Source organism: Mastigoproctus giganteus, chromosome 1 (assembly GCF_048544385.1).
Source record: "Mastigoproctus giganteus isolate SK-2022 chromosome 1, ASM4854438v1, whole genome shotgun sequence".
In the NCBI taxonomy this organism is placed as follows: Eukaryota; Metazoa; Arthropoda; class Arachnida; order Uropygi; family Thelyphonidae; genus Mastigoproctus; species Mastigoproctus giganteus.
Window position 1 is genome coordinate 189607037 of NC_143575.1, and position 20976 is coordinate 189628012.

The window sequence follows — 20976 nt, forward strand, 5'->3', positions numbered from 1 at the left end:
GAGGCAATGATATCTCTAAATTGTAAAATGTCGATATTACTGCTATTAACAAAATCAGAAAAACATGGGAACATTTCAGTATTATTATGCTCAAATTCAATTTTCCAATGGTTAAGTTTATTTTTGAAAGCGTCTGAATATTAATATATTTGTTCCCTGTCCTTGAAAACTTAAATTAAATCATTAAGTTTTTCAAATATATCAATGAGGCAGCTAAGTTTTCCAAGCCATTTTTGATTTGTAAACAATTGAGCCAGGTTCTGATCAGTATCTGATAAAAACAATAAAACCTCATGTTTGAGGTCAAAAAGATATCACAACACTTTACCATTGGACAACCATTTTTGTATATAAAAGAAGCGTTTCATCCTATTTCATTACAACATATAGTGAAAAGTCTGCTATTTAAGCTTCTACTTTCAATAAAGTCGATCACATCTTTCAAAACTTACTGCATCTCTCAAAACTTCGTGCAAATCAGTTTGCATTTCCTTCTCTACTAATGCATCCCTATGTATAATGTAATGATTAAAAACTATTTGGAGCAATTTCCTTTGCTTTGCCTTTTAAACCTTTATTTAATGTAGCCATCAGTACAAATCACAACACAGTTGTTCCACGTTAGATTATTTGTTTGAAAGAAAATATTTATAACATCAAAAATCTTCTGGCTCGTCATTCTTTCTTCCAAAGCTTTACAAAATAGAAAATCCTCCAAAATATCCCCCTCGTAGCAGTATCTGACATATACAATAAGTTGAGCAAGGTTTCAAATATCTATGGATTCATCTAACTGTAATACTCTGCGAGACTGTCTCTGGACAGAGGAATGGTTTTGAAATCATTGCTCTACTTTTCTCCATGCATAATTGAAATAATTTTTATTGCAGCAAGCAGAATGCACCAAATTATGAAGCAGAATAAAGTTTGCATGCAACACACTTGCTATGTATATTTATTGCTACCGCACATTTGCACTTCTTGCCTTTAGGCAATTTGAGAATTTCTGCTGTAGGAACCACGAATTAAGAGCTAAAGGGGATTACTGTAATGGATTAATTGAGTAGTACTTCTCAGTACTACTCAGCACTTGAGTAATACTGAGAAGTACTAATACATAGTGAGAAGCCACACTAGTCTTCTTTTTGTGTCCATAGCCAGTGAGAAAATTAAGGCATATTCCCAACGCGGTAGGCAGTAGGCTTCATTCCTATCTCAGTCTTAGTTCGAGTAGCGAGGTCTCTACACTTACAGTATTGAAAAAGTAATTTTAACAACAGGTTTTTAGTTTTTATATGCACAAAAAATAAATTTATTTAAAAATTTATTTATTTTGTGCACATTAGTGGTGTGCAAACTGTGGGGCATGACCCAGAGGGGTCTTGCCCCAAAGTTTGCACACCACTGGCCTAGACACTTACTCTACATATATGCTGCAGTGCCAACTCTATTGTCTCACAAATAGTTCCCCTCGGGTAGTCAACATGCAACAGTGTTCAGTATTCTTAATTCCATCCTGACGAGACAACGTGGCAGCTTTTCAAACTTTTAATGTCGCAATTTATTTTTTACCCCTTTAAATACAATCGAAAATATATTTTCATCTTGGCTAGAAATCACTGCCAACAATATGCGTTCTGTTTGGGAGCATGTTGCCAAACAACGCATATTGCCTTGCTAGTGTGTGAGTGACCAACCCACAATTTCCAGTTATTAAAATTAAAATTCTCTGTTAAAATTAAGACGTTAAAATTCAGAAATTAAAATCCCCCATTATAAGACTCTCTGATTTACTGGCCCACTCTATTTCCCTGTACAGTTTCTTATTATACTCATCAGAGTCATTAGGCCTATAGCACACTCCTACTCTCAATTTTGATCTCCCAATGCTTATGTCACACCAAACTGACTCGACACTGCACTGTCCAGCGATGTCGACTGGCTTCACTTCCTTGGATTTTATGTGTTTCTTAACTAATAGCATAACCCCTCCTCCCTTCCTATCCTGTCTATCCTTTCTGTACACATTGTACTCCCCAAATTCCAGTTCTGCATTCCTTATGTCTGTGTGACACCACGTCTCTGATATCCCAACAATATCTGCCTTTGATGTTTGGAGCAATACCTCAAATTCATCAAATTTATTTACCAAACTCCTAGCATTGGTGTACATGCAAGTATACCTGCACCTGTTCCTATTCTTAGCTACCCTAACACAACCCATATGTTTACTTGTACCGCAATGACTCCCAACAGTCTCTGAAATATCCTGCATCTTGTTTTCCAGGCTGCTGCTCATTCCAGTAGCAGTGCAAGAATCACTTTCACCTCTGCCAGTGACTACTGTTAATCTATTAGTCCTTGTATCCCCTAGGTACCCATAAACTGGAGATGTGCAAATGTGACCCCAATTCACAAAGGAAGATCAAAGGCTGACACGTGTAATTATAGACCTGTGAGTTTAACTTCTGTTCCAGGAAAATTAATGGAGGCACTGGTTAAAGAAGTACTGCAGGATCATCTAGACAAGACTTCAGTTATAGCTCGAACACAGCATGGCTTTGTTAATGGAAAGTCTTGCCTGACCAATTTGATTGGATATTATCGTGCATTCACAAAAGAACTGGATGCAGGGAATAACTTTGATATTATAGATTTGGATCTTAGAAAGGCTTTTGATACTGTTGCACATGGAAGACTGCTGCACAAATTGGAGCAGTGTGGCACTGGAGGCAAATTGCTGCTGTGGATAAAGGGATGGTTGAGGGGGAGAAGACAGAGAGTGGTAATCAATGGACACTGCTCATCGTGGACTAATGTTATTAGTGGACCCAATGGACCCAACACTGAACCCACAGTCCCTCAGGGTTCAGTGTTGGGTTCATTATTGTTTTCTGTATTTATAAATGATATTGATGATGGTATATCAAGCTTAATATCCAAGTTTGCAGAAGATACAAAAGTTGGCAGGGTTGTTAAGGACACTACTGATGCTATGCTGCTGCAACAGGATCTGGAAAGGTTGAGCAGATTGGCTGAGAGGTGGCAAATGAAGTTTAACATTGACAAATGTAAAGTACTACATATGGAAAACAGCAACCCCAGAGCAACGTATCAACTCTGTGGTACTACACTGACAGCGGTAGAGAATGAAAAGGACCTGGGGGTAATTGTGCAGGCAGATATGAAGTTCTCTGAGCAGATGGGCTACAAGAGTAGCTCATGGTGTCTTGTCAATGATATACAGGAATTTTTCTCGCAGGGATAAGGAGGTGATTATTCCCTTGTATAAGGCAATGGTCAGGCCACACCTGGAGTTCTGTATACAGGTCTGGAGGCCTCATTTCAAGAAGGATGTAGAGCTGCTGGAAAGAGTACAGAGAAAGGCAACAACATTAGTGAATGGAACAGAGTTGCTCTTATGAAGAAAGGCTTAAGTTTTGCAAATTACAGTGTCTGGAGACTAGGCACTGGCGAGGTGATCTGATAGAGGCGTATAAAGTCTTGAACGGTTTGAGCATGCTCAATGCTGATGGGATTTTTCCTCTTGCTCAGAATAATCACCTGAGAGGGCATAAATTCAGATTGAGGAAAGACAGATGTAAGATAGATGTGCAGAAATTTGCCTTTAGCCAGCAGGTAGTTGGTTGGTGGAACAGACTTCTACCCCTTGTGGAAGTTGATAGCCTAAATAAATTTAAGGCTCAGCTGGACAGGTATTTCAAAAGAATGGAGGGATTAAAATGGAAGTTTTTTTTTTTTTTTGTTTTTTTGACTGATGCTGCATAAGCTTCCTTTCTTGCATCATATGCCTCTACTAATGCTAAATGCTAATGTTTTGCCCCATTTGGCAAATGATTTCACTGGTTTTGAATCTCAAATTCAGACAATTGCCGATCGGAAAAGACTTGGGATTTGAAACTTTGGACACTGCCAATGCACATGACTCCACTGCCTCACATGCCAATGACTCAGATGATGCAACTCTCCTTGAAATTGATGGCAAACTGCATATGAAGAAGAGGAAAACAATTCTGAAGTGGCACCAAAGGAATTCCAACAGAAAAATTGGAGAAAGTTTTTTGGGTGGGGTTGACATGGCCTACGAGGCAATTATGAATGGAGATCTGGATGATGAATGTAGCATCAAGATACAGCAAGTTTTACAAGATGGGATTCGATGCTACAAAGACTTGTACGCCGAGAAAAAGAAGAAACGACATCACCAGAATTTATTATTGAAATACATAAATAAACAATAAAGCTTTTTTCTCATCTCTCATGATGTTACGTTTTCATTAATAAAATATTTGCAATATTTTTTATTTCAAATCCTTTTAATTGGCTATCAAGCACAAATTGTTTATAGATTTATTATAATTTGTTTATAAACTCTGGTACGCATTCAATTAAAACTCATTATAATTATATCTCAATCAGCATGGTTTCACAGAACAGTTTTGGGGTATCGCTGTATATATGTATTATTATTTTATTTATTTTATTTTTCCAATTTTATTTTTGTATTCTTTTGCTGTTTCCTTGTTTTTTCTGTAAAACGTTTTAAAGGTATAGTTTTTATGAATATTCAGGAGAAGGATTTTTATTAAAAAAATTATAAATAAAGCTTTTAATTATTTTTTTAGACAGTTCAACAGCGTGTACTCAAAGAAAATTTAAAAAGTAAACGCAAAGAAATGATGAAATTACGTCTTGCCAAAGTTTGCAGTAGAAAGAACATAGCACCTACAAAAGTGGAAATTCTGAATGAAAACGGTACTATCTTTTAAAATTAGTCCTTTTCCTTTTTCTTTGCCACTGTTGAAGAACTAAGAATATATAATGCTATCTATTGATTTCTGTGCAATTTTAAATTTTTTGCTCCTCAAATAGATTCAGGTTATACGAAAATTTGTGTGTAAATTCTATAAAATACCACTTTCAAAAAATAAATAAATAAAATTAATGACCAGATAAATAACTCAGAGTACTAAAACAAAGTTCAATAATTTTACAAAATCTATGTAAGAGTAATGCATTTGTTTTCTTCAGTTTATCAGTTCAAGAATTTTTGTATCTAAGGATTTTGACTCAAATTTAAACTATGGTAGCATGCTATAGTTATTTTTATTAATAGTTCAATCATTCTAAACAAGCACATTCCAAAGCCAATTAGAAAGAAGGTTCTTCCTTCCAATTGGTCTTTGGAAAAGTCCTCTGGATTTTGATAATATTAAAGTTAGCTGCAACCTCAACATGGCCATATATAAACAACAACAGCTAAAAGGAGAAAAAATATGAAATTTGTGAAGTTAAGCACGAAACGATAGTCCGGTGTTAAAAGAAGAAAAAACACGAAATTTGCAAAGAACCAAAATATTGGTTTACCTGGTAGAAAATTTCACAATCTGACTAAAATTTAGGCAGGTGAGTTGAACAGTAATTCAATCTAAAAGATCATTATGAAGGAATATAAAGGGTAAAGTTTCCATAAATAACAGTTTTTTTTTTTTTTTTTTTTCACTTTTACAATAATTCATGATACAAGAAAAAAAAAAAAAAAGCTTCCTTAGAAGAAGGAGGAAGTAAATATTTTTAATGGTTCCTTCTTATGGTTCCTTCAAACCATAAGAGAGAGAGAGAGAGAGAGAGAGAGAGAGAGAGAGAGAGAGAGAGAGAGAGAGAGAGAGAATGCTGATTTATCTTGACTGCACATTATGACCTAAGTTGGCAATGCACCATTAAACACCAAATCAACCCAACCCGATGCTGATTTAACAGATATAATCACACTATCTCCTATACATGCCATCACAGTTATTATCAGCAACATCTAGGATAATCAATCAAGGCATCGTACATCAAAAATGCAACAGGTGATTTAGATAGTTTATTCTTGAGACTTCTTATGTTGTGGTAGTAGACTTTTTACATACACATTCAGATGAAACACTAAACTGAAAACAAAAAATGAAACTAAGAAAAGTTCAAAAAAACTAACTGCTGGACAAACGACTTCACTGAGAATGCAGTGAATAAATAGTATATTTTACCACTGTTCCTCAGTGTAGACTTGCTAGCAAGAGGACAAGACTACATTGAGGAACAGTGGTAACAGATATAAACATCTGAGCAGATTTAATAATCACAGAATAGCTTTTTATAGTACAGCTTTCATATAAAATTAATTATTGTTTCTTTTTGTTAACAGATGATTCTACATCTAGTGAGGAGGAGGAGAGTGAGCTCAAGGAAAAAATGGCTAAAATTTCAGAAAATCCAGAAATACAATTACTTGCCAAAGATATTAAAATTAGACCTTGGGATATTGGAAAGAATATGGATGATGCAGTATATATTGGGAAAGAAACATCTAATAAATGTAAGTAATGTTAAGGAGAACAGAAATCATAATTAATACCACTATAAGAATATGCTGTGGCTTCTGTGCAATTAATGTTAATTTTTGAATGGCATTTTGCAAGTGTTTGGACCTTTAATCTTCCACCTAGGCCTTTAGATAGTAACTGCTAAATTTTTTTGTATAAGAGAATGAAAACATATAATATTCTTTTTGCAAGCAAAGTCACTTACATGCCACTAACCATAGTTCTTACAAACTTGGACTACACTGTTTTTGTTGTTGCATTGCACTATCATGATAGAAAAAGCCACCATCTAATGCTCTGTTACGAGTATAATAGTACAAATTAGTCATATTTTAATATCAGCCTTTAAAACACTATTTTCCACCACGTATCCTATTTCTTGTTAGATCATTACCCTAGCCAGAGCAAGTTCTTTTTTTCTCAACTTTTTTTTTACCTCGATGAGATGCCTTCCTGGTAATCTGTTGTACATTTAGACTTATAATAATTCGTCTTTGCTTTGAATGTCTGCCTAACTAATCTCTCTTCTCCCATCATCTTAAGTTTGCTTCACTTACATTTGATTACATATTAGATATTTATGATCTTTTTTTATTTCCTTGTTTGTAATATGATTTTGCTGTTGCTTTCACATTTACATTTGTTTTATTTTATTTTCATTTACATTTATTTTCTTAAAATTTTCATTTCTGAAGATTCTGATGTTTGATCAATTAGTATTGCCAAAATGATGTAAGAAAGCAAATACACATCATCAGCCAAACAAAAAAAAAAAAAAAACTTTTGTTTGCCCACCCCTTCTAATAATTTGTCCAGTCCCCCTTTAAATTCATTCACACCACTTCTACAATATGTTAGGCAGAAGTTTATTCCGGCAATCAGTTATCGCTGACTGAAAGCAAATTTTTGCACATCTGTCCTACAACCATCCTTTTCTAGTTTGAATTTATATTCCTTCATCTGTCTTGTCTTTGAATAAATTAAATGCAATTGACATTTAATTTACTCAACCCATTCAAAGCCTCAAATACCTCCATCAGGTCTCTTCACAGTTACCTAGTTTCTAGATACTGCAGTTCATCTTTCTTGGTAAAAGTCCCCTTTTGTGCCCCTTACTTTCTCTTCTTCATACCTGTTCCAACAATTCTATATTCTTCCTAAACTGAGCTTTTCAAATCTGTATTCAATACTCAAGGTACACCCTAACCATCTCTTTGTTCCTGCTGATGAAATTCCTGTGTATCATTAACAGAACTTAATGAGCTGTCCTAGCAGCCAGTCTACACTGCTCAGAGAACTTTGTGTCTGATTATACAATCATTCCAAGGTCTTTTTTCATTCTCCACTACCCTGAGTAACATGCCATTTGGGCACATCCAAATGGTATGTTGTTCTGGAATTATTCCTACCCAAATGCAGTACCTTGCATTTATCACTGTTAAACCTCAGTTGCCATGTTTGGGCATAATTTACCTGTTGTACATAAGTTTGGGCATAAGTTACCTGTGGGCATAATTTACATATTGTCCTGCTGGAGAATCATACATTGATCGTTGATGGCATCCTCTCCACCTACCTCTCATCAGCAACCATTAAACAATGCTCCTACATCAATATCATTAATAAATATTAAAAACAGTAAAGGGCTCAACTCATGAAGAACAGTACCCATTTAATAACCACTCTCCATCTCCTGCCACTCAAACATTCATTTATGCATAGCAGTAACTTGCTTCCAATGCTACACTGCTCCAATTTTATTTATTATTTAGTTTACCAATTACTCTCATTTCTTACTCAGCTTTTAGGTGCATAGATTAAAAGAGACTGAATAACTCTGATATAAAACAGCTAATTTTAAACAAATTGCAAATTGATTTAACTGGCTTCCTCTACTTCTTGCTTTTACCTCATGTGGTATTTATTTCTATGTTTAATCTTCCATCTTTATTAAAGACTGTTCCTAAATGTACAAAAATTCTAACCTGTTCCAATCGGTAATTTTTTTGTTGATACACTAAATTTTTCTGATCTCACATCTTTCATAACAGTTGATTCATTTTTGGGCAAATAATTTTTCATACCAAATTGCCTACAACCTTTTTCTAAGGAGGAAAGTTGCATGGAAGTTGTGTGCATGCACTGATGTAAGCTACAGCCAGTTTTTTTAGCTCTGGTGAGGTGGGTTAGTTTCTATGTAAATTTTAGTGGGTTTCAGTTTCTTATTGTTTTTACCCAGAACTGGTGGCATCCACGATCACAAAATGTGTGCACACGCACGCACGCACACACGCACACACACACGCACGCACGCACTCGCACACGCACGCACGCACACGCACACGCACGCACGCACGCACACCCACGCACACACCCACGCACACACCCACGCACCCACACACACCCACACCCACCCACCCACACACACACACACACACACACACACAGAGTGCTTTACTGACCACCACCTGTTTCTTTTTGTTGAATGAGGAACACCAGAGTAACAATGAATTAGTTTCTTGTGATATAAACACTAAACATGGAGTTTACAACAAATTTCTTGAGAGCAAAAGTGTACTGCAGAACTAAGGTTAGATAACTTTTGTAATGAGTGATGTTTAACTCCCTCATTACTTTTATGCAAAAAACAGAAAGAACAGACTACCAAAGCTTATTTATTCAATATATTATGAACTCTAAAGTTTTATGTTCTTTGAACCCCAGAACTACATTTTTCTGCCCTTTATTATATTTAAAATTGATAACATGCTTACCTAGATTTTTTTTTTTTTTTTTTTTTGTATGTTATTAAGTAACTTATTTTCCTTTGATAAATGTGGCTAAATGATTTATGCTTATGCATATACATTAATGTTTAATCTATGAGTACTTCTGTCTTTGTTGCTCACGTGTGTCATAGACAATATCACTAGCTGAACATTTTCAGTTTTCACTGATACTTGTTAGTGCTACTGTAGAGTGGCTGCTTTGCTTATCAACAAAACAGTGAGTGAAGAGGGGGAAAAAAGTGGTTAACAGCAAATTTTGAAACAAGTGACTAACAGACTTACCTGCCTAACATAAATGAAAATTAGCACTAATCTTTTGCATAATATTAAAGGAACAAGTTTGCTGTTAGTAAAGAGAATTTTTTTATTTAGATGTCAATTGTTTGATCTTTCTTCATTAAAGTGACTTATTATAAGAGAACCAATTTTTTTTTGTATTGTTGGAGGACATGGCTATTTTCTGTGGGATCTTGATTTCTATAATGACCATTTTTATACCACTTGAATATTAAGATAGTAAAACTATCTTAATATTCATATAATAAGAGAAATATAACAATTTCTAGATTATAGAAATCTATATTCCGTGGAAACCAAGTAACATCCTTCCAAAACTTCTTAATATTCACATGATATAAGAGTGGTCATTATAATATTTTTTTTTGTATTCTGCTAATGGTGTGTGACTAATGAAGTGTATCACTAGGAAAAATAAAATAAAACGCCCAGTAGAGTTCTACTTCCACAGTTAATATAAACAGATGTTCAAAATGAAGTTGCATGATAAGAATTTTGTTTTTAGATTCTCTAATGTGCTTCAATTTTGATGATTCCATTACTTCAAGGAGAATCAATGGTGGACAAGAAAATAACTTAAACTATTTTAACAAAATAGTTCAAGTTATTTTCTTTGGACTATATTAGAAAATAACTTGAGCTATTTTGGTTGAGTTAAACTCAACCAAAGAATTTTTTTTTAATCATTCTTTCATCACTTTGTGCTCCCTTGATGTTAAATAATGCATAAAATACGTCTTTTTTTTTTTTTTTTTCAAATCACCACTAATGCTAGTTAGGGCAGTGCTTCCACTCCCCTTCTAATAAAAAAAATGTCTTTTTTTTTTTTTTTTTTTTGTTATGCTGTCACTTTAATTAAATTTTTGTCTTTCACTGAAAAAAGACATTTAAAAATGGCTCTATTTCTTTTTCAAAAAAGATTGCTACTTTGTACCAAAATCTATTAAAAAATAATAAAAATATTTTTCTCTACAAAATATATATCCTTGGCTTTTAAATTGACCAAAAATAAACAGAACTTGTAAATGGACAATTGCTTCTTGGTGTGTGTGTTACCCCTATCACTTTAATGCCGTTATGTTCTCCCGCTATACTAACACTGGGAAGCTTCATAATAGTTATTTTTACAGCTGTAGGTAGAAAATGAAGCTGGACATTTGAATACCAGCCATTTTCAATACATTAAATTCTTATCTTCAAGAGCCTAAGTATTTATTGAAAGCCAAATTTAGATAAAGAACAATATTTTAGGGTAGAATGAGGAATAAAGGATTTCATCATCATAAAATAATTTCACTAACACAATCCAAATGTTAGCACTGGAAATTTTAAAACAATGTTCTAACCAAGGAAAAGAGGAATAGAAATCATGCAGGTCATCTCATTTCGCATTCTTGTAATGCCAAATAAACACAGGGGAGAATGGCCATGGGGGGGGGGGAGAGATCATATCACCAAGTTGTAATCTGAAATGTTTAAAAGACCATTAACATTGACTGCGTACTTTGCAGGGCAGGGTTGTTAGTGAAAAAAAAAAGATTGTTGGATGTGGTTAAGACTGGCTTGTAGTCTGGCAGGTAAATGAATAAGCTGCACAGCTGCTAACTCTCCAGATTTATGACGGAGATTTTTACCACTCACTGTAGTATTATAGTTGTGAACAGAGAGTTTCATATTTTTTTGCAAAAACTCAGTTTATCTCTCATCTTTTTCTTTTCACAAAATAAATAAAAATATATTAAAATTGAATTTTTTTATTTGCAGATTTCTTTTGTGGTGGCCTATATTCCAAAATAGAAATGTGTGATAATAACATTCTTTTCTGTTTTGCAGGAATTTTGTAATACAGTATTTGTGTTGTGTGAAGTTAATTAACATTGTCTTTCAATAAGATGCAAAGGAAATATAATGTAAAATTTCAGAAAACATATATGCACGGATTTAAAAATCTGAAACACTTTTGCTGTATGTACTGCATGTAGCTGTGATTTATTAGTTTCAATTTGTGGAAAATGTGATGTAATCAGACATTTGCAAAAAGTAAGCATAACCACAGTTTGAAGTGTGCAGAAAGAAATGCATGCAGAAATAATTATTGCATTTTATGGTAATGGTGATATCATTTGTGGCAAATATTTATTAACATCTTTTGTCATAGAACATAATTGAATTGTGCTGGCCATGCAGGCTGATCACTGTTCAGAAATATGTTTCTTAATAATGGAATAATAAAAAATATGATTGTAGAAGAACATAAACAACAGGCATTTTAATGATATTGCATGGGCAACAGAAGAAGAGGTAGTGGTGGCTATGAAAAATAGACCACTTTTAGTTGCTAGAGATGGCAGTAATAAAAGTGACACCTTGCTATATCCCATTGTCATGACCTTTTGTAATTTAAAAAAAATAATAATAATAAATTTATATATATATATATAAATATATATATATATATAAATATATATATTTTTTAAGGATATTAAGAGGAAATCGAGCATTTGGTGTTAAAAGACTGCCCTTGTCATCGTATTAATTTGTGTGCTGAAAAGAGAGCTGCATGCCTTCATCTGCAAGTAGATGAATACATGGTAAAAATATACTATCTGGAAAGAAGTTCTAAAAGAAAATATTTTGAAGCATATGTTTATGCACATTGGCTGTCTTTGGAAATGTGTAAGTAGAATGGTAGAACGGTGACAGCCTATTACAAGTCTATATAAATAAGAGGTTGGAAGTGGTTAGAAAAGCCATATGAGCATTTTTTAGAGTTACCAAATTGAAAAGTGCAACAAGTGATTACTAGTTAGTGGCACTGAGTCATGTCCAAATCCAGTTCATGATCCAAAAATTTTGAAGACAAAATGATGAACTCAAGAAAAACTTCTGAAATGCAAACTTCTAGTAAAAGCAATCCTAAACAGGCCAAGCAAGCTGATAATTATAGTCATTATCCTCTCTTATGTAGAAAGTCTGTTCATGTTTCTTTCTCCTGGCTTGAACAAAGCAATTAGCTTGTTTCTTTTAAATGTTATGCTACCAGTTGAAAATCTGAACATAGCTCTTCCATCCATGTACTGAGTTCATTTACTCTTAGATATGTTGATACACTTAAATAAAAGGGGAGCAAGATGATCTAGGTGATCCTGCAGTGCTTCTTTAAACAGTTGCTCTATTATTTTTCCCAGAACAGAAGTTAAATTAACTGGTCTGTAATTACTTGTCACCTTTAGAGCCTACTTTGTGAATTGGTGATATATTTGCAGATCTCCACTTCATGGGAACTTCCCCTGAGCCCATGGTGATCCTATACGCCACTCCCCAGGGGTTTTCATTACCAGTTGTTTGGACCAATTTTTTCTAAGATTCTTTTTTGTTTTTCTTGATCTTGTCTGTGTATAGGTTTCGGATTTGTCTGTATTAATTTTTCAGTACTATCACCTCCTCTGGCGGCCAGGTCCTTCGAGCTCTCTGGAATTGTTTTCTTTTTTCCTGGACTGATTTCCATATTCTGTGGAGCTCCGGGGTCCACCAGGGCATCGCTCCTACCAAGGGCATTTTTCTTTTCATGGAGGTCTCCGCCGCTGTGGTAATTATTTTAGTTACTTTCCTTTGTTTGAGTATCGATGTGGTGCTGTTCTTGTATGCGGAGGTTCTTGTATTCATCCCAGTTGGCTTTCTGAACATTAAATCTGTATAGCATGTGCTTTGCAGTTGGCGCTCTTGCAAGATTTCTTCTGATATTGTAAGTTATAATTCTGTGGTCTGAGGTTGTCCATTCATTTTGTACAGTCCAGTCAGTTACATATTTCTCTAGGTTTCTTGTTGCAAGTGTAATGTCAATCTTTGCTTCCCAGGTTAAGTTACTGTATGTTGGTAGGCAAAACAGCGGATTCTTTACTGTGAATGTTGAATTGGCTAGAAAGTCTTCCAATTTCTGGCCGCTTCTGCTTCCTCTTCATTCAGGTATTGTACTGTGCCAGACTTGAGACCTACAGTTCACCTCAGCACCCACTATGATTCTCCGCCCAGACAGAGTTGTCTGGACATTTTCCAGGTAGGCAAGGGCAGTGTCTATCTCTGCACCTGGCCTGTGGTATAATGCTATGATATACATGGCTCCCACTGAGGACATGAGTTAGGCACATGCTGCTCAAGGAGTGCACAGCTGGGGAATTTTGGTGACTGTGAGTTTGGTGACCCAACTAATTAGATCACTGAAAGCTTAAATTTTTTATATATGATCTGGTTTTGGTGCATTATAGCCTTAGTTGCTAATGCGCCAATAAAATCCGAGCCGACCAACTTCTAAACTCACTTTGCACAAGCACATTATAAATATTGCTTCCTCTGCATCTAAAAAACTTGGTTTTCTCTTTTGCTCTCGGCATTATTTTTCTTCTAAAGAGCTGTTCACTCTGTATAAATCGCAAATCTGCCCTACCATGGAATATTGTTCCCATATCTGGGGGCAGTGCCCCCAAAACTTCTCGGGCTTCTAGATTCTATTCAGAAGAGGGCAATTAGGTTAATTAATGACTCATCTGTAACAGAGACTCTTCACTCTCTGTCTCATAGATGTACTGTTCTGCTTCATCCCTTTTCTACAGATACTTTCATGGGCACTGTTCTTCTGAATTGGCTTCTATAATTCTCTCTCTCTCTCAAAACAGTCCAAACATGTGCTGCCACCAGCCAACATCCATTTACTGTCCAACTTCAAACTCACAGAACCAACTTTTCATCTTTCTCGTTTATTCATTCAACTGCCGTTTTCTGGAACAACCTTCCTTCATACATATTTCCTGAAAATTGCAGTCTACACAAGTTCAAGTCTAATGTCAGCAAATATCTTCTTTTGTTTTCTCAACCTCCAACCCATGCATGGTACTAAGTACTTTTCTTCTATAGATTCTAATACCTCTCGTATTTGGGATTTTCATAAAGTTCAAGACCAAGAGCTCCTTTTATGTCTGAAGCTCAAGTTGTATCCTTCAAAGCAATCACACCTAATAGTTCTTCTTTCACATCTAGATTATTTGTTACAAAATGAATAAATATGGCTAATTGTGTGGTATATCTTCAGTGTTTGTTGATTCATCCAAGGACAGACTCAGTGCTGAGCAATTCTTTAAATCATGTTGCAAGTTATTGGTGATGTCAGCGCTGATTACAGAAATTCGTCTTTCCACTGTACATCTGGACACAGGGATTTGTTCAATTATTTTGTGCAGTTTTCTGGATCTAAAACTGAAATTACTCGAGCAATATTTTTCTTTATGAACTCTCCTTCTGTGTAGGAGGGCTTTGCCTGAGCAATATTGAAGGCTAAAATAAATCCAGTCTCTATTGTTACATCTGCCTCTTTAATAAACATTGACATAACTTTGGTTTGATTATTAAATTTTTCCTTTAAAGACAGTATTTTAGTTTGCCTTAACACGGAACCAGCAGGAAATTGTTGGTGAAGAACTGTGATTCATTTCTTAATGGTGTTTAAGATTACTGGCCTTGAACTGTGACAATGTAACTTGACACAAAAGACACCGTGGTTTACCATTTCTTTCCACAAAAACAAACTCCTCTTCCCACTCTGCCTTAAATCCCCTATTCTCGTCTTCATATTTACATTTTCTAGACAGCATAATAACTTCTAAAGGGTCTCACTTAAAAAGAAACTAATAATGTTCACACAAATTGTAACTCTTGCACTTTAAAAACCTGATTGAACCACATGTACGTCTAAAGTGTTTTATCATAGAGATGCTATGGATGACAGATGAAGCCATCGACTCATGGAGACGTACATACGTGTTTTATTATATAGCTCTTTCCAATATGTCTTCCACTATTGTGGCTCCCAAAGGTCATCTAGCTGGCTACCCCTCTTATATAATATACTTTTATAAGCATCATGTGATGATGATTTTGAAAGCTACCAATGGAAGGTATAAGCATCCCCACCCAAAAAAAAAAAAAAAAACAATTTATGGGTGCAACACTGTATTTTTTTATAATTATTTGTACTGAACGGACAGGAATTTATAATATAACTAATTTAATAACTAACTTATGATATGTACAAATTGGGGCAGTGCAGCATTAAGGGAAAGTTGCTACTATGGATAAAGGAATGGTTGAGTGGACACTACTGTTCATGGATTAATGTTATTATTGTAGTTTCCCCAGGGTTCGGTATTGTGCTCATTGTTGTTTTCTATATTTATTAATGTCCAAGATTGCAGATGACAGTAAGGTTGGCAGGATGGTTAATGATAGTATGCTATTTCAGCAGGATCTAAAAAAAGTTTGGCAGATGAGCTGAGAAGTGGCAATTGAAGTTTAACATTGACAAGTGAAAAGTACTGCATATGGGTAGCAGTAGCCCCAGAGTAATTTACCAACTGTGTGGTACTGCACCCAGGTAGTGGAAAATGAAAAAGACCTGGGAGGAATTGTGCAGTCAGTTATGAACTTCTTTGAGCAATGCAAACAGGTTGCCAGTACAGCTCGTAAGGTTTTGTCAATGATATATAGGAATTTTTCTAGCAGGGATAAGGAGGTAATTATCCTATTGTATAATGCAATAGTCATTCTGAGTACTGCATACAGGTCTAGAGAGGCCTCATTTTAAGAAGGAATGAGCTACAGGTAAGGGCAGCAAGGTTGGTGAGGGGAACAAAGGGATGCTCTTGCCAAGAAAGGCTGCAATTCTGCAAATTGCAGTGTCTGGAGATTAGGTACCATTGAGGTGATCGAGGTGTTTAAGGCTTTGAATGGATTGAGCAAGCTCAGTGCTGATTAGATTCTTCCTCTTGCTCAGACTACACACATAGGGGGCACAAATTCAAATTGAGGAAGGACGATTGCAGAATAGATGTGAGGAAGTTTGCCTTTAGCCAGCAGGTGTTTGATTGCTGGAACAACCATCTGTTGTTGTGGAATTGGGTAGTTTGAATAAATTCAAGAAATAACTAGACCAGGGGTCGGCAACCTGTGGCTCTTTGAACATGTAACTGCCGCTCTTTAACTGAAATGGAGTTAGAGGACTTAAAACTCAAAGATATGGGGAGTGCAGGACTAAAATGCCTTAAAACTGAAATTGAGGATTTGGAGAGGCAAAAGGCTACCCTTGAAATTCTACACAAATGTGCGGTAATAGATGAGTTGAAAATGCATGACCAAATTGTGTTCAATACATGAAGTAGCTTACCGGACATGTATATAAATTTGAAAATATTTGAGTTTGGACTTCTCTCAGTTTTTTGTTCAACGTATTTCTGCGGGCAAATATTTTCTAACTTGAATTATATTAAAAATAAATCAAGAAACCGTCTGAACAATGCAAGTCTCTCAGCATGTTTATTATTATATAGTAATTAGCATTAGTAGAGGCATTTGATGCAAGAAAGCAAGCTTATGCAGCATCAGCCAAAAAAAAAAAAAAAAACCCACTTCCACTTCACCCCTCTGTTCGTTCAATGTTTAAAAATGAAAATTACAGCATACTCACCCCTGATGTTGAGAGACTCACTCAAGTGTTCAGCAGCAAAATCACATTAATTTGTACCTAATTGGGTGTTTGAAAAAGCATTAAATTTTAACCAGTATAAGTTTTAAGTTTACCAACTGAAATGTGCTTGAGTTATATGCATTTACAAATTGGTGTCCTATATTTAGGATACAAGGCATTTGCATAGAAAAATGTCTGGTGGAAAGGATATTACAACTCTATGATTCTCTCGGTTTACACATGGATTTTTATCCTGGAACCGGGGTCCTTGTGTAGTGGAAGCTTGGGGGTGACCTATGCCCCCATACTCTGGACATCAGTGTTGGCTTGCAGAGTATGGGAGCATAGGCCACCCCAGGCTTCCACTACACAGGGATCCAGGATAAAAACTTGGCACCATTCTATTGCTAATGGAGTTAATCCCTCTCCTATAAATTAAATGCTGGCATGCCTCTTGTTTGTATGAACACTGAAATTTCTGGGAGCATCACTAAGAAATCTTCAGTCTTCAAGAAATCTCTTTGCATGTACCTAAGGTTTCCTGTTTTCTATTGGCAATTCAAAACTTAATACTTTTTATATGGTAATAACCTTTATGGAAAACAATTGGGTAGCATCCTTCTCTAACTATAATACATAATTTTTTTTTTTTTTAGCAGAATGGACTCTAAACAGGACTACAGCAAATTCAAAATTCCCTCAAAAGTAAATGACATTTTGTATTCAACTGAAGATTGCTCTCTATCCATGAAGGATAAAGAAAAAGAATTTTTATTACTATATTACCACCCGAGAATGTAACTGGGAATATTACTGATGAAGATTCTGGTGAAGAAGATGGTCCAGGAATGATCAGTAATTTGCCTGGAAGCATGCTTAAGTTGCTTTAGATGATTCTTCAATTGAGGATAAGGAATCTAAATCCCCTCTGAAGAAAAAAAGGAAGGAGTAGAAGTGGAACGAGTAGACTGAATGGAGCAAAACATATCAAAATACAGAACTATAGAACTGATATTCGAGGGGGAAAAATGGTATTCTAGCCTTGTTACATATTTGATCGATGTCGCTGTGAATAATGCCTGGCAGCTACATATAATATGCAAAGGCAAAGATGCAATGGACCTATACACAACAATGAGGCTAGCGAGGAAGACCACAGAAAAATTTGAATGAAAGTCGATTTGACATGCATGCACATTGGGTTGTTCCCCAAGAAAATCAAACACAATGTGTGCACTGTCACATGAAAACAACAATATGTGAGAAATGTAATAGAGGGTTAAATATGAAATGCTTCAAGGCTTACCATATTCAGTAACACTAAAATAAAATAATTTGTTTTGTAAGTATTTTCCTAGCATCCCATATATAGGACACCTTGTATGTTCATTATAAATCATATTTTGATGAATAAAACTTCATTTCTCATGTGACATTAGGTTCTAATTGTTCTTATTTCTCACATAAATTTAAAATTCATAAAAGATTCTGACTTTAGTCATAAATGGGTTAATAAAACACCTTCCCACTCTATTCCATTTCTTAAAAAACTCCCCCTTCTCCCACCCCCAGCTTGAGCTGAGGTGGGGCTCTTCAGACTCTCTCTCTTTTTTTTTAATTAGATCAAAAATGGCTCTTCACTCAAACAAAGGTTGCCAACCCCTGAACTAGACAAACTATTGGAGGAATGAATAGGTGAAATGTGAGGAGATATTTTTTTTTTTTGCCGATGGTGTAGAAGCTTGCTTTCTTGCATCATTTATCACTACTAATGCTAAAGTAATCAATATCTAATTTTATTGGTAGTATAACTATATGAGGCCTTATTATATGTATTTTAAACTTATTAATCTAATTAGGAATAACATGTTGGTTTGATCACCACCATTACTGTAGTATTAGATGTACCTTATAAAATGGAAAATTATTGTAATAATTAAAATATTATTATATTATAACTTTGCTTTTGCTGATTTCAGTAATAAATCAAGCAAATCTAAGACATTACTTACACAAAAATTATCTCAAAAACCAAAAATAAACCTATATCAATTTTACAGAGATGGTGTACTTCATTAACATCTATATATACTCTGTCCCATATATCTTCTACAGAAATATTTTAAGAAAATACATATAAAGAAAATATTTTACAGTCGGTTTAATTAAATTATTTAACTCTGATTTAAGATGCATTTAGGGCTGAAGCCTCAAGCTGCGAGCAAATTTAGACTATGTATATATTAAGTGCAATAGCATCATTAATACACAGCCATTTCTGAATAAACAGAATATTTATAAGGTGGCATGGTTTTAAGTTTTATCTCATATTGTGAATACCTTCACAACAAGTTGCCATTATTTCTTTACTTCGAATAAGTAACGCTTCACCTAAGGAGAAGACTAATGTTACTTATTCTCAGATAGGTACCACCACCCAGATATTGGCAAATCGTTGTGAAGGTATTCACAATATGAGATATAACTTAAAACGATGCCGCCTTATAAATATTCTGTTTATTCAGAAATGGCTGTGTATTAATGATGCTATTGCACTTAATATATACATAGTTTAACTCTGATTTATATTGTTTATCTTTCTGTTAATTAAATTATAATCATGGTGCTTTTAACTTTGCTGTGCTGTCACATTTGTGATTTTAATATATTTTTTCTTCATCTTTCAGTAACTCAACATGACTGGTTAGCAAAAAGACGAGAGGAAAGACCTACTGAGTTTGCCCCACCACTTTTTTATTATAGGCAAGAAAGTAATCAGAAAGGGAAAAAGAACTGCCATGTGGAGCAAGATGATGTACATTCAGAGGATGATAAATACACTTCATCATCGTATTTCAATAATAAGAATAGAAGTCACATAGAAGTCATTGGGGAAAATTCTGAAGAAACTGAAAAAATAATTTCTGAAACTTTAGCTTATTACAAAAATCAGACTAACTATAACTCATAACTGCTTTCATAAATAAACAATTACATTTTTTCAGAAGTGATGGTATTCCTTTAAATTTGAAGAACTGGTAGTACATAGAAAAATATCCAACATTTCAATTTAATCTGTAATGCACCTGTAATGATCACTGGTGTACAAACTGGGAGTGAAGGATGAAGAAAGTCATCAAATATTTTATAACGATCTCAGAAAAATCTGTGTAGCATAGTTGTAAATAAAATGTTAATTAAATTATTTTCTGTGTTATATTTCATTATTTAACAAATTGACTTCCACTGTCTTTGAAAAAAGTAAATATTTATACAAGCGCATGCAAAAGCATTGACGGTGAACTCAAAATAGGGATTGCAGCAAATGTCAATTTTTGATGGTAGAGATGAATAAATAATGTCATTAATCCAGCAGCAGTCTTGCCACTGCTTGTTACAAATAGGCTTGCTGTTGTTCAAAGTAAAAATTCCATCAAGTTCCATTCAACTGTGTTTGTAATATAATCATGTGGAACACGACAGGTGCTAAACTTTAAATTTTGGTTTTAAAATTTTGCTTACAGCATACCAATATTTCTTCTTTTCTGGATTGCAGGACTTATTTTTATTTTTTTTTTTAATAAAAAATTTAAATACAGTGTGTATTTAAAAATTGCTATGTTTTTTACACATTATTTCAAAAAATACAGAAAAATATTAATTCTGCTGAAAATGAAAAAACAGAATTAGTAAAATTAGGAAAAAAACTTTAATGATATAGATAAACAAAATTGAACTATTCAAATTAATCACTGTTCTGCCACGTGAAATTAATTATGCTGAAAGTACAGCATTATTAAAAATAATAGCAAACCAATAAAACAAAGAATTTAAATATTAAATATGAAAGAGTACGTTCACCATGGAAAAATCCCACAGAAATTCACAAGGTTAGCACGATATTGCTGCCTGTGTTACACAAGAAGGCTACAAAATTACTTCCTGTGGAGAAATACAATCCATTAAATCAAAATAATTTCACATGTGA

At 34.5% G+C, this 20976-nt stretch overlaps 1 protein-coding gene across 1 annotated transcript in view; it reads left to right on the forward strand.

The window, feature by feature from the left end:
- LOC150091385 (coiled-coil domain-containing protein 174) overlaps positions 1 to 20193 on the forward strand; it is a 132919-nt gene extending 112726 nt beyond the window's left edge. The window contains exons 8-10 of the mRNA XM_090383621.1: positions 4647 to 4776; positions 6212 to 6382; positions 19676 to 20193. Coding sequence (XP_090239747.1) covers positions 4647 to 4776; positions 6212 to 6382; positions 19676 to 19959 — 585 coding nt within the window. The 3' untranslated portion in view covers positions 19960 to 20193. The remainder of the gene's footprint in view (positions 1 to 4646; positions 4777 to 6211; positions 6383 to 19675) is intronic.
- The last annotated feature ends 783 nt before the right edge of the window (positions 20194 to 20976 follow it).